This window comes from Oncorhynchus gorbuscha, unplaced genomic scaffold (genome assembly GCF_021184085.1).
Source record: "Oncorhynchus gorbuscha isolate QuinsamMale2020 ecotype Even-year unplaced genomic scaffold, OgorEven_v1.0 Un_scaffold_70:::fragment_2:::debris, whole genome shotgun sequence".
NCBI lineage: Eukaryota > Metazoa > Chordata > Actinopteri > Salmoniformes > Salmonidae > Oncorhynchus > Oncorhynchus gorbuscha.
The window spans coordinates 16,084-33,153 of NW_025745511.1; the positions used below are offsets into that span (position 1 = coordinate 16,084).

The 17,070-nt window shown below is 43.0% G+C and overlaps 2 protein-coding genes across 4 annotated transcripts in view; both read left to right on the forward strand.

Annotated features, from left to right (window-relative positions):
* Positions 1 to 2,961: 2,961 nt before the first annotated feature.
* LOC124019135 (nucleoredoxin-like protein 2) lies at positions 2,962 to 4,318 on the forward strand. The gene is made up of 2 exons (XM_046334513.1): positions 2,962 to 3,502; positions 3,863 to 4,318. Exons 1-2 carry the CDS (start codon positions 3,201 to 3,203, stop codon positions 4,032 to 4,034), a joined length of 474 nt encoding a protein of 157 aa, XP_046190469.1. The 5' UTR covers positions 2,962 to 3,200; the 3' UTR covers positions 4,035 to 4,318.
* A 5,297-nt stretch (positions 4,319 to 9,615) lies between these two features.
* Positions 9,616 to 17,070, forward strand: part of LOC124019130 (chondroitin sulfate N-acetylgalactosaminyltransferase 1-like) — a 42,979-nt gene continuing 35,524 nt past the window's right edge. For all 3 annotated transcript variants that reach the window (XM_046334506.1, XM_046334505.1, XM_046334507.1), the window contains exon 1: positions 9,616 to 9,873. The gene's annotated coding sequence lies outside the window, so the exon portion shown is untranslated. The remainder of the gene's footprint in view (positions 9,874 to 17,070) is intronic.

Consider the following 17,070-nt stretch of genomic DNA (forward strand, 5'->3'; position numbering starts at 1 on the left):
TGTGTTTCTTATTGTGACATTCCCTTTCATTCCCTTTTCTTTGCATTTCTAAAGAAAAACAGTCAATTTTTTTGTATTCAATTTTTTACCCTGCTGTATGTGTTGTATGTGGTGACAACAGAATGGCCACAGGGTGGTGGTGTTACACAGTATTTGAGGGATTATGTCTTTCACATACCAAACTGATGTTGTCTAAAATAATTATTTATATGTATCTCTTTTGAGTGCCACAAGGAAAATATGAACTCAAAGAAAAAGGCCTTATGAAATTGGTAGGGGTGGGGAAATGTTTATATATAAATATAGTATATATATATATATATATATATATATGGTGTGTAAGTGTATGCATGTGTGTGGATGTATAAGGTAGGTAGCACATCTTAGTTACATATCCGAGGAATAAATAATGTACATAGACATTTTTCAGAAAAATACACTACAAAAGTATGTGGACACCCCTTCAAATTAGTGGATTCAGCAATTTAATCCACACAGGTTGCTGACAGGTGTATAAAATAGAGCACAAAGCAATGCAATCTCCATACACAAACATTGGCAATAGAATGGCCCATACTGAAGAGCTCAGTGACTTTAAATGTGTTACTGTCATGTGATGCCACATTTCTAAGTCAGTTTGTCAAATTCTGGCCATGCAAGAGCTGCCCTGGTTAACTGTAAGTGCTGTTATTGTGAATTGGAAAAGTTTAGGAGCAACAACGGCTCAACCGTGAAGTGGTAGGCCAGACAAGCTCACAGAGTGGGACTGCCGAGTGTTGATGCGCATAAAGAACGTCTGTCCTCGTTTGCAACACTCACTACCAAGTTCCAAACTGCCTCTGGAAGCAAGGTCAACACAATAACTGTTTGTTAGGAGCTTCATGAAATGGATTTCCATGGCTGAGCAGCCTCACACAAGCCTAAGATAACCATACGCAATGCCAAGCGTTGGCTGGAGTGGTGTAAAGCTTTCCGCCATTGGTCTCAGTGGAAACGCATTCTCTGGAGAAACTAATCACGCTTCACCATCTGGCAGTCTGACGGAGAAACCTGGCTTTGGCGGATGCCAGGAGAACGCAACCTGCCCGAATGCGTAGTGCCAACTGTAAAGTTTGGTGGATGGGGAATAATGGTCATGGTTTGGGCTAGGCCCATTAGTTCCAGTAAAGGGACATCTTAATGGTACAGCATTCAATGACATTGTAGACGATGCTGTGCTTCCAACTTTGTGGCAACAGTTTGGGGAAGGCCCTTTCCTGTACCAGCATGGCAATGCCCCCGTGCACAAAGCGAGGTTCATACAGAAATGGTTTGTCGAGATCCGTGTGGAAGAACTTGACTGGCCTGCACAGAGCCATGACCTCAACCTTAATGAACACCTTTGGGATGAATTGGAATGCCGACTACGACCGCACTAATGTTCTTGTGGCTGAATGGAAGCAAGTCCCCACAGCAATGCAACATCTAGTGGAAAACCTTCCCAGAAGAGTGGAGGCTGTTATAACAGCAAAGGAGGACCAACTTCATATTAATGCCCATGATTTTTGAATGATATGTTTGATGAGCGGGTGTCCACATACTTTCTGGCATGTAGTGAATACACTGAACAAAAAATATAAACGCAACATGCAACAATTTAAAAGCTTTTACTGAGTTACTGTTCATGTAAGGAAACCAGCCAATATGAATACATTCATTAGGCCCTAATCTATGGATTTCACATGACTGGGTAGGGGCACAGCCATGGATGGGCCTGGGAGGGCATAGGCCTACCAAATTGGGAGCCAGGCATACCCACTTGGGAGCCAGGCCCACCAACTGGGGAGCCAGGGCCCAGCCAATCAGATTGTTTTTTCCCCACAAAGGGAATTTTTAGAGACCGAAATACTCCTCAGACGATCCGACATGAACAAGCCTGATGTGGAGGTCCTGGGCTGGTGTGGTTACACATAGTCTGCGGTTGTGAGGCAGGTTGAATGTACTGCCAAATTTTCTAAAAAGACAGTGGTAGAGCAATGGACATTACATTTTCTGGCAGCAGCTCTGGTGGACATACCTGCAGTTAGCTTACCAATTGCACGCCACCTTAAAACTTGAGACATTTGTGGCATTGTGTTGTGTGATAAAACTGCACATTTTAGAGTGGACTTTTATTGTCCCCAGCACAAGGTGCACCTGTGTAATGATAATTCTGTTTAATCAGCTTTTTGAAATGCCACACCTGTCAGGTGGATGGATTAACTTGGCAAATGAGAAATGCTCAGTAACAGGGATGTAAACAAATTTGTGCACACAATTTTATAGGAATACGCTTTTTTGTGCGTATAGAACATTTCTGGGATCTTTTATTTCAGCTCATGAAACATGGGATCAACACTTTACATGTTGCGTTATATTTTTGTTCAATATATATAATTGGGGTTTTCATCTCTCAGTTACACTTAATTGTGTTTAAAAAAAATAAAAAGATATGATTTAATATGGCCCTTTTGGATGATGTTGCTCTTTAATAACTTTAAAATACAGTGCAATTGGCTGGTTGCAGATACATGTAATGTATAGTTGATTCTTCATGTTCGTTGTTGTCTATTGGCTTCTATTGACCGCATCATCTTTTATTGTTCTGAAGAATGTAGATAGTTAATTTTATTTGAATGTAGAGGTATACACACATTTAAAAACATATACTTTTTATATAATTATTATGTAAGTATCCATATAACATTTGAATAAATTAAAACTTTATGTGAAGTTGTATGTTGGGCTCTCTCTTCGTGGTTTCTCCCCTTTTAGGGATGACAGACTAGTCTAATTGATAGTCTGTAATATTCATGAGGCTATTTGTATTGTGTTAATATTACAGATTGTACCTTTAAATAGTTCTGTAGAGGACGGAGGACACTGATTGGCCTCACGAGATTTCAATCAAATTGACCGTTTTTTTAAGCCAACCAACATCAGCAAGCGCCACACAGCAGTGAGTACAGTTTGTTATGACCAGGTTATGACTGGGAGTAAAGTGATTCAAATAGTGATTGAACACTGAAAACTATGCCCGTGTTGTACTTGGACGAGTGATTAAGCGTCTTGCTTCAAAGTAACGGTTCACGGCGAGTAAAGCTGCAACGGTGACCGTCCTGAACTGGTTTTGGCTACAGTTGCATAGTTCGTTACTGTTGCGCGTGTTCACTGACCCGACCATGGTGGAGGTATTTGTTGGGAAAACTCTCCTCAATAAAGAAGGGGATCTTATAGACCCAGAAGAAGCTCTCAGGAATAAAGTCGTGGGAATATATTTTTCTGCCGGCTGGTGCCCGCCTTGTCGAGATTTCACCCCTATTCTATGCGATTTTTACACGGAACTTGTCGAGGAGAGCGAACCACCTGCACAGCTAGAAATCGTTTTCATATCTTCTGACAAGTCGAGTGATGATATGGTGGAGTATTATCATGACATGCACGGAGATTGGCTGGCCCTGCCTTGGACGGATCAATACAAACAGTAAATTCTTATGACTGTCTCATCTTTCATGTAGCCTATTCCCATTTTGAGTTATTGGAAAGGGATAGTATTGATAAACATGGTTGAACTGGTCTTAGGCCTATATACTTTCCTCCACTGTCGAGCCATAGTACAGCGATTGTAAGCAACAGGCTTTGTAAGAGGTTTATGGGTCACCCTTTGAGGGATTAGGTTTAAAAATAGGGCAATGTCTCTCCCTGCTTGATGAGACAAGTGATTGGAGCTCAGCAAGGCTAGCCTACTGTATTCCTCTGCTAGATTGGGACCTGTATTTTGTATGGTATAATTCATAGTTATAAAGTCATGATTATGCCCTGTGCTCTTCCACTTTCCCTCCAGTGATTTAAAGAAGAGATTCAATATAACAGCGGTCCCTAAGCTGGTGATTGTGAAGGAGAATGGAGACGTGATCACAGACAAGGGAAGGAAACAGATCCGGGACCAGGGACTAGCCTGCTTCAGGAGCTGGTTGGAGGTGGCTGAAGTGTTCCAGAACTTTAAAGCTTTATAGACATTCTAGAGTACATAGTTCTACATTATAGAGCACCTTCCTTCTTCTGACTTATAAAAACAATTATTTTTGAACAATAGTGGCAATACTAAACTTCTGCACTACAACAAAATAGGGCTTTTTTCCCTTCTTAAATAGGCTTTTATAATACCAGCTGCAATAGAAACAATGAACAGACATGAGTGGCTTATATTTTCAGAATACATATTTTGAGGTGTTTGGCTATTTTTATATTTTGTTTTATATGACTTAAAATGCACACTAATTAAATCCTTTGCTGTCTGTTTACAGTGTAGTTATTGTTGACTGTGGAGTCTTGTGTTGTTGTGTTATGTATGGAACATTCATGTCACTGTCATTCCCCAGTGTGCCATTAGTATGCTTCTAGGAAAGCCCATAGGATAGTATTTCCACCTTGGCTAATACACCTGAGTGTCACTCCTCATTGCCTTTGCACCTCTTTGCATTTAAGCATCATTTTGTTTTACTTGTAAATTGGCAAGCTCCTCAACTTTGATTATGATAGTCTAGTCACTCAGCACACATCCCAGTCTCTGTAGATTTGATTGTTTTTAAGGTTACCTAAGGGCCTTCTTGTAATCATGCAAAGCAGGCTCCAGAGATTCTATCATGACAAATCATGTTGATGTACGTGAATTGAAAAATGTCCTCTTGATGAATGTAAACCGAGGTAAGGATAGGATAAGTAATCCTTCTCACCCCCCCCCCCCTTTAAGGTTTAGATGCACTATTGTAAAGTGACTGTTCCACTGGATGTCATAAGGTGAATGCACCAATTTGTAAGTCGCTCTGGATAAGAGAGTCTGCTAAATGACTTAAATGTAAATGTAATGTAAATGTAAGGTAATGCTAATATCTTTGCACTTTATTTCAGGGATTTTATGGCAAGTTCACTTAATAACCTCAAGATGTCGCCATAGACTCACCTATGAGAGTACATCCTCAGCTAAAGATTGTTTGAAACAGCACTACCTCTCATTGCCTCCTAGGTTGTATGTTTTTCAACCTTATTTTGGGAGAACATTTATTGGAAACAATGCCCTTTTAAAATAACATTTTAAGAGTTTCTATTGCAGTATGTCAAACAGGGAAACTATAGTTTGAGGTGGATTTGACCAAATGTTAAGCTGAATTTGACTCTTTGAAGTAAATGAGGCTTTACAAATTGGAGGAATTTTGTGTTAAACAAATCTCTCAAAATGCCATAGGCATAGCCCTTGCTAAGTAAGATCCTCCCCTCCGATTACATTATGGTCTGACTGAAATACTGCCTATATAGTGCTTAGTGGGCCATTCGGTCTTCGGTTGAATATTTTGCAATAATGGGTAATTATGTCGATCTGTGGAAGAAACGTACCGTCTTTACTCAACTGAAGTGCCTTTAGGTCATCGCCTTGACCATGAAAATGTCTATTTGGGCTTTGATTAAAGTTTTTTTCATTTGTCAAGGTGGGCAACAGGTGATCAGAGCTACCTTTCAACCTTGTTCACTGGTCTGACAGCTGTTCTATGTAACTGTACATTTACATTTAAGTCATTTAGCAGACGCTCTTATCCAGAGCGACTTACAAATTGGTGCATTCACCTTATAAGCTGCCGCCAATTTAGTCATTAAAGAGGCTTGAACTAGTGAGCGTATGATTACGGGGCTAGCTCAAACCTGTGCCATATAGGTCAACACCTCTCGACAGAGGCCATAGTTTGCTCATGTAGGCTTCCGAGAAACTATAGTCTTACCAGGTATGAGGCGAAGAGTCCCTCCGATGCTAGACAAAACGGACAATATACGATATTGTTTAGCTCTTCTTGATGGGACATTGATATATCACATTGCCCAGAGAGCAAACTAAAACCCCTTCGGCTGTTTGACCAGTTTACACTGCTTGAATGCATGGCACACACTCACTTGCGCCTTCCTCAGAGTATGCGCAGACCGGCTGGCTGGAGTGTTTACGGACATATTCAATCTCTCCCTGTCCCAGTCTGCTGTCCCCACTTGCTTCAAGATGTCAACCATTATTCCTGTACCCAAGAAAGCAGAGGTAACTGAGTTAAATGGCTATTGCCCTGTAGCACTCACTTCTGTCATCATGAAGTGGTTTGAGAGGCTTTCTTTTGCTTCTTAATGTTTTTTATTTAACCTTTACTTAAGTAGACAAGTCAGTTAAGAACAAATTCTTACTGACAATGAGAGGCTAGTTAAGGATCATATCACCTCTAACGTGACACCCTAGACCCACGTCAATCCCCCCCCCCAATAGATCCACAGACAACGTAATCGCAGTCACACTGCATTGTCCATTGCCCATTGCCCGATCCCATCTGGACCAGAAGAATCTATGTAAGAATGCTCTTCATTGACTATAGCTCAACATTCAACACCATAGTACCCTCTCAGCTCAGGTCCCTGGGTCTGAACGCGGCCCTCTGAAACTGGGTCCTGGACTTTCTGGCGGGCCGCCCCCAGGTGGTGAAAATAAGACAAAACACCTCCATTTTGCTGATCCTCAACACAGGCCCCATAAGGGTGCGTGCTCAGCCCCCTCCTGTACTACCTGTTCACCCATGACTGCGTGGCCACGCATACCTTCAACTCAATCATGACGTTTTCAGATGACACAACATAAGTAGGCTTGATTACCAAAAATGACGAGACGGCCTACAGGGAGGAGGTGAGGACCCTGGGAGAGTGGTGCCAGGAAAAGAACCTCTAACTCAACATCAACAAAACAAAGGACCTGATGGTGAACTTCAGGAAACAGCAGAGGGAGCACGCACCTATGCACCTATCCACATTGACGGGACCGCAGTGAAGAAAGTGGAAAGCTTCAAGTTCCTCGGCATACATATCACTGACGATCAAAAATGTTCCACCCACACAGACAGTGTGGTGAAGAATGCGCGACAGCGCCTCTTCAACCTCAGGAGGCTGAAGAAATTTGGCTTGCCCCCAAAAGCCTCACAGATTTTATATATGCACAATTGAGAGCATCCTATCGGGCTGGATCACCACCTGGTATGGCAACTGCACCGCCCGCAACCGCAGGGTTCTCCAAAGGGTGGTGCAGTCTGCCCAACGCATCACCAGGGACAAACTACCTGCCCTCCAGGACAGCCCCAATGTCACAGGAAGGCCAAAAAGATCATCATGGACATCAACCACCCGAGCGAGCCACAGCCTGTTCACCACGCTATCACCCAGAAGGCGAGGTCAGCACAGGTGCATCAAAGCTGGGACTGAGAGACTGAAAAACAGCTTCTATCTCAAGGCTGTTAAATAGCCACCACTAGCCGGCTTCCACCCGGCTTCCACACTCTTACGCAACCCTGCACCGGCTGCTGCCCTATATACATAGACTTACTGCTTTACTCATCTCATATGTATATACTGTATTCTATTTGACTGTATTTTAGCCAGTGTCACTCCGACATTGCTCAATCTAATATTATATATTTCTTAATTCCATTATTTTACTGTTAGATTTGTGTGTATTGTTGTGAATACTTTTAAATACTACTGCACTATTGGATCTAGGAACACAATTATTTTGCTACACCTGCAATAATATCTGCTAAATATGTGTATGTGACCAATAACATTTGATTTGATTTGCTTGAGTCAGACTTCCCAAGTATCCAAATGAACTGTCTGACCGCAACCACTGCTCTGAGACCGGTTCTCAGTGTGCTTCGAGACACAGCCAGTGGGATTGTGTGAGTCGTGAGTGCAGCCCTGATGAATAAACCACTATTTTGTAGCACCGGATGTGGTTTTCATACCGCTGCTCAGCTCTTCTTCTAAACCGCATTGTCAACAGAACAGAGTTGCAACAGGAGGACCTCAGTACTTCCTTTCCTTAACTGACAAGAGACTCATATTACCGAAAATAATGGACCTGATGTTGGGAGCAAAAAGGATTAGGCTTTTATCCATCAAATTGATCTTGATTTATTTCCACATGCATGTTAGCCAAGAACAGTAGGCCTACGTTTGACATTTCACCACCACAGTTTTACTTGTTCATACTAGATCAAAGGACAGAATCGAGTGTGGAGCGCTTTATAGCATGCTTGTGTGTCAGGGGCGTATCTCAACTCTCATCTCCCCGATTTCTTCACATGGGATTGTCATGTCTATTTCAGGGCCAGACCAAATAAAATACAGCACAAGTTACGCAACTGAAATTGTGCATAGACAAATCCAGATCCACATGTCTAATGCATTTAGAGATTCAATCAAATAAGACTACTTTCTTGCTGGGCTGTGTATGAACAACCTGGTCTCAGAGAATTTCGTATTATTCTGTAAGTATATCCGAGATACTGAATTTAGTATGATATGTTACATTTTGTGTGGTTGGCCTATGTTTTAATTTGTGGATGTCCTTCACCCATTTCCATGCAACACAGTCTTACAATCAATTCGTGCATATATGTACAAAATGCATTTCTGCATTTTTCTGGCTTAATTTGTGAGAAAAGACACAAATTTATGTGCTTCTTAATTCGTGCGAAAAGACAACAATTTAACCAGTAGGCTACACACAAGCCTTTTCAACAACCATATAGACGCGATAGTTTATATTTAATTTTTGTTCTTAAACTCGATGTAGGATCAGGCAAAATCCCTTGAGTTGCACACCTTATGCAGGTTTGGTCCTCCGTTGGTTGCCATGTGTCCATATCGAGTGGTGTGGTCATGATGTCTAGGTCCGCTTGTCAACGGATGTGGAAAGCATAGTGCAACCTAGGAGTTTGGTTTCTAGTTTTGAGTCGGTTGATCCACTTCCATCTCTGACACGTGGAAACCGGAGGGGGGGGGGTGCACTCCACACATATGCGTGTAGGCCGTAGGGGTCCGGGCGCAGCCGGCCAAAGTATTGGGCCCCATGGTTGCCCACTTGTAGATTGACCCATTGGTTGGGTTAAAGAGTCGTCTGTCTGTAGGGTGGGGGTTAGGCTTAGGTCCAGTTGGAGTTAGGGTTAGGTATAGTTAGTAGAATGGTTACGGTTAGGGTTAAGGTTAGGGTAAGGTATAGTCGCGTATATGGTTGTTGCAAAGGCTTGTGTGCCTACTGGTTAAATGTGTGTCTTTTCGCACGAATTAAGTAGCACATAAAATAGTGTATTTTCGAATGAATTGAACCACACAAAAATGCACAAAAACGCACAAAATCTGCTGAAATACATTTTGTACATATATGCGCGAATTGGATGTGAGGCTGGGCTGTTCTATGATATGTTATGAATTACAATTCATATTATATGTCACGAATTTGCAAAACGTACAATAGGGGAAAGGTTAGCTAACATACAAAATAGAGAAAAAGTACTAAGTAGTTGAAAAATTGCTAATTTGTTAAAATGCTAAAGTTGTCTGCGATGACATTTGAACCCACAACCTTTGGGTTGCTAGACATTCAGGTTGTATGCCTACCCATCCACTCTGACTCAAACTTACTTTATCACACTAATTTAAGTGTACCGGATTTATGTTTACTATGTTAAGTCTAGTCTATGAGACCAGGCTGGTATGAAAGCCAGTAGTGTTTCTTATGCTAATGGCATGCTGAATCAGGTAACAACACATCCATTATGTGAGTTGCGAGAGGAGAGGCGGAGGAATCACCGGGGCGGACTCGCGGATCCTGTTCCTGTCAGAGTATACATACACACACACACACACACATACACACTCTTTAGGCTCGTGTTCACGGACTCAGGAGCTCGAAGACCGGTCCAGGTTTGGGTACCGCACCGTGCGCTTCAGCGAACCCCTCCGCTGGAATTAAGATAAATGGATGAATGAAACTGAAAGGTACGTAGAGATTACAAGGATTATTGTTAAATATTGTCTGTCTAAAGTGTGAGATTGCGATGCTGTGGGTAAGTAGGGTACACTTTGCCATTGGTTCGCTATTGTTTGAGAGTTGCGGTTGATGTGAGCACATGTTGCCATGTACACACAATTAACTGTTCACATTAGGACGTTTAGAGTCTCCTTACTTGAGTGTAAGATTTGGTGAGGAAATTGTTTCGATTTTAACTAGTCAGTTCAGCCATTTCATTTCAATTTGTAAAATTATTTGGCGTGTGTGTGTGTGTGTGTGTGTGTGTAAAGAGAGGAGACTTGAATAATGGTGCCTTATTCATTGGGACAGGATAGTGGGATGTTTTTTTAAACGATGGGAGGGCAAGATAATATTGAGAAGAGAATGGACTAATAGAATATGGATAGCCTGGAGTGGAAATGGGATTGTGTCTAATGAGATGAAAGAGGGTAGTGTTGGAATGAAATGAGACAGTATCCTACTCTCACTTCTCCAGCAGTAAGCTATTGGGGATAGAATGGAAGGGGTTTAGTGAAGAGGAGTGGTGTGCACGGTTCTCTCATGTTAATAGACATCATAATGACACGTTCTCTTCTGTGGGAGAGACAGACGGGCACTCTAACTTAGAGGCATTATGTTGCAACGCTCCGACCTTTTCTTGTGTGACTAGAAACTGTCAATGGTACCACAGGTTACCTATTAGTTATCTCTTCCTCCATCCCTTTCTCTCTCTCTCTCTCACACACACACACACACACACACACACACACACACACACACACACACACACACACACACACACACACACACACACACACACACACACACACACACACACACACACACACACACACACACACATATGGGGAGAGAGTGATGAAGTGTAAATCAATAACTGAACAGGGAGAGAGCATGATTTCAATTAGTTTTGTGCGCAGTCATGCACCCACACACATTCAGTGCATTCGGAAAGTATTCAGACCCCTTCACTATTTCCACATTAGGTTACGTTACAGCCTCATTCTAAAATAGATTTTTGTGTTTGTTTTCTCATCCTCTACACACGATACCCCATAATGACAGAGCGGAAAAAGTTTTTTTTAAATTGACAAATGTATAAAAACCTTTTTTAATCACATTTACATAAGTGTTCAGACCTTTTACTCAGTACTTTGTTGATGCACCTTTGGCAGTGATTACAGCCTTGAGTCTTCTTGGGTATGATGCTAGAAGCTTGGTATGCCTGTATTGGAGAGTTTCTCCCATTCTCTCTGCAGATCCTCTCAAACTTTTTTTCAGTTTGGCTGGGGAGTGTCGCTGCATAGCTACTTTCAGGTCTCTCCAGAGATATTCGATCGGGTTTAAGTCCAGGCTCTGGCTGGGCCACTCAAGGACATTCAGAGACTTGTACCAAAGCCACTCCTGCGTTGTCTTGGCTGTGTGCTTAGGGTCATTGTCCTGTTGGAAGGTGAACCTTTGCCCCAGTCTGAGATCCGCTCTGGTGCAGGTTTTCATCAAGGATCTCTCTGTACTTTGCTCCGTTCATCCTTCCCTCGATCCTAACTATTCTCCCAGTCCCTGCCACTGAAAAACATCCCCCACAGTATGATGCTGCCACCACCCATACGTAGAATGTATGCACACATGACTGTAAGTCGCTTTGGATAAAAGCGTCTGCTAAATGGCATATATTATTATTATTATATTACCATGCTTACCGTAGGGATGATGCCAGGTTTGTTCCAGACATGACGCTTGGCATTCAGGCCAAAGAGTTCAATCTTGGTTTCATCAGACCAGAGAATCTTGTTTCTCATGGTCTGAGACTCCTTTAGGTACCTTTTTAGCAAACTTCAAGCGAGCTGTCGTGTGCCTTTTACTGAGAAATTGCTTCCGCCTGGCCACTCTACCAAAAAGGCCTAATTGGTGGAGTGCTGCAGAGATGGTTGTCCTTCTGGAAGGTTCTCCCATCTCCTCAGAGGAACTCTGGAGCTCTTTGAGAGTGACCATCAGGTTCTTGGTCACTTCCCTGACCAAGGCCCTTATCCCACGATTTCTCAGTTTGGCCAGGCGGCCAGCTCTAGGAAGAGTGTTGGTGATTCCAAACTTCTTCTATGTAAGAATGTTGGAGGCCACTGTGTTCTTGGGGACCTTCAATGCTGCATAAATATTTTGGTACCCTTCCCAAAATTTGTGCCCTGACACAATCTTGTTTCTGAGCTCTACACACAATTTCTTCGACCTCATGGTTTTTGCTCTAACATTCACTGTCAACTGTGGGACCTTATATAGACAGGTGTGTGCCTTTTCAAATTATGTCAAATCACAGGTGGACTCCAATCAAGTTGTAGAAACATCTCAAGGATGATCAATGGAAACAGGATACGTCGTAGCTTTATTTCAAATGGTCTGAATACTTACGTAAATAAGGTATTTCTGTTTTTTATTTTTAATAAATTTACAAGCATTTCTAAAAAACAGTTTTTCCTTTGTCTTTATGGGGTATTGTGTGTAGATTGTTGAGGGAAAAATAATAATTTTTTAATATGGCTGTAACGTGACAGGCACTGTACATACACACTCATCCAGCAAGCCCACCAACCTCTTGTGGGCGGGTGGGCTGTACATAAATTCTGATGACAATTGAGGAGATTAGCAGTAAAATATTAAAGTCGTGAGAGACTAAAGTGTCAGTATTTGGGTTGTTTCACCATAGATTAACCACGTCACAACATCAGATCTCCTATAGCCTATAGCCGCAATTCTGCTCTCTTACAATTCAACCTCTTGATTTTAGTCAGAAAAGTTTGGGTTAAGTCCCTCACTGCTAAAATATTTGTCCATAAAAAATCCCGTTGTTTTCTAAACCATGAAAAACCCAACTGGGATTGATTGAAATTAGTTTTTTATGAATGATTTAGTCAAATATTTTAACTATGAGCACTGGCAGTCAAAAATCAGCCACATTCTATTTTCCTTAGTAGTGTCAGACCCCACGCTGTAGCAGTGAAATGACTAGTAGTCACTTGCCAAACATACACTACATGGCCAAAAGTATTTGGACACCCCTTAAAAATTGTGGATTTGGCTATTTCAGCCGAACCTGTTTCTGACGGGTGTATAAAATCGAGCACACCGCCATGCAATCTCCATAGACAAACACGGGCAGTGAAATGGTCAGCACTGAAGACCTCAGTGACTTTCAACTTTCAATGTGGCACCGTCATAGGATGCTGCCTTTCCAACAAGTCAGTTTGTCAGATTTATTCCCTGCTAGAGCTGCCCCGGTCAAGTGCTGTTATTGTGTTATTGTGAAGCCTCTGGACGTCAGCACAAGAACTGTTCATCGGGAGCTTCGTGAAATGGGTTTCCATGGCCGAGCAGCCGCACACAAGCCTAAGATCCCCATGTGCAATGCCAAGTGTCACGACTTCCACCGAAGGTGGCCCCCCTGCCTGTTCGGGAGGCGCTCGGCGGTCGTCGTCGCCGGTCTACTAGCTGCCACCGATCCCCTTTTCTGTTTGTTATGTCTTATTGGTTGCACCTGTTTCTTGTTTGAGTTTTGGTTCAGGACTATTTAAGCCTGTTAGGCCCGCCTGCTTTTGTGCAGGCTTGTTCTCTGTTAGTCTAGGTTGGTTGCGTGCTATGTTCACTCACTGTTTGGAGCTCAGTTTTGGGTTGGACATATTTGTTTTCGACTGTTGGTTTTGGCGTTACTTTTGGATACCGTAATAAAGTTTGGTTTCCCCCATTATCCTCTGCTCTCTGCGCTTGACTCCACACCCACCACTCCTGGCTGTGTGACACCAAGTGTCAGCTGGAATGGTGTAAAGCTCATCACCATTGGACTCTGGAGCAGTGGAAATGTATTCTCTGGAGTGATGAATCACGCTTCACCATCTGGCAGCCAACGGACGAATCTGGGTTTGGCGGATGCCAGGAGAATGCACGGTGGCAACTGTAAAGTTTTGGCGGAGGAGAAATAATGGTCTGGGGCTGTTTTTCATTGTTCGGGCTAGACCCCTTAATTCCAGTGAAGGTAAATCTTAAAGCTACAGCATACAATGACATTCTAGACGATTCTATGCTTCCAACCTGGTGTCACAGTTTGGGGAAGGCCATTTCTTGTTTCAGCATGGCAATGCCCCCGTGCACAAAGTGAAGTCCATACAGAAATAGTTTGTCGAGATTGGTCTGGAAGAACTTGACTGGCCTGCACAGAGCCCTGACCTCAACCCAATCGAACACTTTTGGGATTAATTGGAACTCCGACTGCGAGCCTAATCACCCAACATCAATGCCCAACCTCGCTAATACTCTTGTGGCTGAATGGAAGCAAGTCCCTGCAGCAATGTTCCAACATCTAGTGGAAAGCCTTCCCAGAAGTGTGGAGGCTGTTGTAGCAACAAAGGGAGGACCAACTCTATATTAATGGCCATGATTTTGGAATGAGATGTTCAACGAGCCATGTAGTGTATGTTGTCCACTTAACTTTCTGTTTAGGAGGGTATGATTTACCTTAGTGAGATGCTTAATACAACAATACATTATATGTCTGCATCTGTGGTTGAGTCCAATGTCCATCTGTTAGAGATGTTCTGTTGTTTACTGTGTGAAATATTCACTAGTTAGTCCTCTACTGGCCTGCTGGTGGTGCTGATGTGACGTTTAGCTCATGTTACACAGATCAGGTGTCAGTCATCCTCTCTCTGAAGTACAGTCCATCTCTGAAGTACAGTCCACTGATATACACTTAATCGCCGGTTTATTAGGTACACCACGCTGTTCAAGAATATAATTCACTCCTACAGACAGTAAGTCATGTAGCCATGGATTGCTATATTAAGCAGGCAGACAGGCATCGAGGCATTCAGTTACTGTTCGATGGAATGTTAGACTGGGCAAAATGAGTAACCTAAGCGACTTTGAGCGTGGTTCCAGTATCTCAGAAACGGCCGGCCTCCTGGGCTTTTCCCACACAACCGTGTCTAGGGTTTACTGAGAATGGTGCGACAAACAAAGCCAGCGGCAGTCCTGTGGGCAAAAACAGCTTGTTACTGAAAGGTCGAAGGAGAATGGCAAGAATGGTGCAAGCTAACGGGCATGCCAAATAGGCAAATAGCGGTGCAGTACAAGAGTGGTGTGCAGAACGGCATCTCTGAAACGCACAACTCGTTGGGCTATTGCAGCAGGCGACCACACCGGGTTCAACTCCAATCAGCTAAAAACAACAAGGAGCGTCTCCAGTGATCACCAACACTGGACAATACGAGGAGTGGAAAAACAATGCCTGGTTCGATGGTTCATGTTGCATCATCCCGGTCCCTGTTGCATCATGCTGATGGCAGAGTCAGGATTTGGCATAAGCAGCATGAGTCCATGGCTCCTTCTTGCCTGGCGTCAACGGTACAGGCTGGTGACGGTGGAGTAACAGTGTGGGGAATGTTTTCCTGGCACACATTAGGTCCCTTGCCACCAATTGAGCAACATTTTCATGCCCCGTAGAAATCAGGCTGTTCTGGAGGCAAAGGGGGGTCCAACACGGTACTAGATGGGTGTACCTAATAAACTTGTCGCCCTCATCGACCCAGCTCCACACACACACACACACACACACACACACACACACACACACACACACACACACACACACACACACACACACACAGACACAGACACAGACACAGACACAGACACAGACACAGACACAGACACAGACACAGACACACACACACACCAGCCCTGGCCACATACACTAACTCCACCTCTCATTGTGTTATGTAACCAGTAGTCTTGGCTACCAGTCAAGTGCACATGTATTCACACTGGCTCCATTCACTGATCCTATTCCAAGATCAGTGAATGGAGGCTGGCATCGCTGGTCAAAGTATTACACCGTTTTCTTGGAAAAGGTCGCTGGAATCTGCGCTTTAATTTGCCAGAAATCCGGTCCATCATGTATTTCACGGGCAGCTAGAAAGCGGAGGGGAAAGAAGTGTGTGGGAGTGCATGCCAGTTTGTGCGTGCGTGTGATCTTGCGTGCATGTCTTTGAGTGTCATACAGCCATGCCATCTGTGCAGATAAGATGTGACCTGAGGCTAGATGGTCATGCTGGATGAGCTCATGTGTTTTCAGGCAAATCATTGGACATGGGTGGTGAGTGCCAAGGCACTGAGGGCAGAACACACACATTCAGTACACGTATATTATCACTGTAAACTATAGGCTGCACCTCCTGCCCCTCTGGGTGTCTGTGACGATGAGATAGGAAATTGATCATATAGACTAGGGCAGGGGTATTCAACTCTGATCCTATGCGGTCCGGAGCCGGCTGGTTTTCTGTTCTACCTGATCATTAATTGCACTCACCTGTGATCCCAGGTCTAAATCAATCCCTGCCTGATTAGAGGGGAACAATGAAAAAACGCAGTGGAACTGGCTTTGAGGCCTCGAGTTGAGTTTGAGGGGACTAGAGGAACCACATGATCTCGCTACGCTAAGAACCCACTAAATAACTAAAACTAGTTGTCTGGTTGAAGGACATAGGAAGGAAGTAAATACCTTTTTTAAGACACTAGTTTAACCAAAAGACAGCAGGATGTGGGGTTTGAAGCCCAGAGACACTGAAATCAAGCCCAGCGATCCCTTCTCACACATTATTTAAAGAGTTGTAATTATAGGGATGGATTTTGTGCGGTATTAAAAACATTGTGACTTTTTATTTAAGGATGTGCCCTGTAATTTTCCTCATCTGTGCATTGTTTTATGAAAGGCAATGTTATAGTGTTTATGGTTCAAGTACCATTGCTTTAGGCAAATATAGATTAGTACTTACGCTGCCGTGGAAAAATATTTGACCACTTTCTAATGTTGTCTACTTTTGCATATTTTATGATACTGAATGTTATCAGATCTTCAACCAAAACCTAATATTAAATAAAGGGAACCTACTTTTTCACAGCAATGTACACGCAGAACTAATTGCACTATTTGTAGTACCTATAAAGACGTAGCCTAGTTGAGAGAAGTTGTGAGCATCTGGAAGAAAGTACATGTGAAAGTACACAGCAAATGTTTCAATACCCAGGTATAATGTTCTCTTTGTGTTTACTAAGTATAGGGTATAGGTCTACCATTTGAAATACCTTGTTGTTGACTTTGTTGTATGTCAATGTGTGCTTTT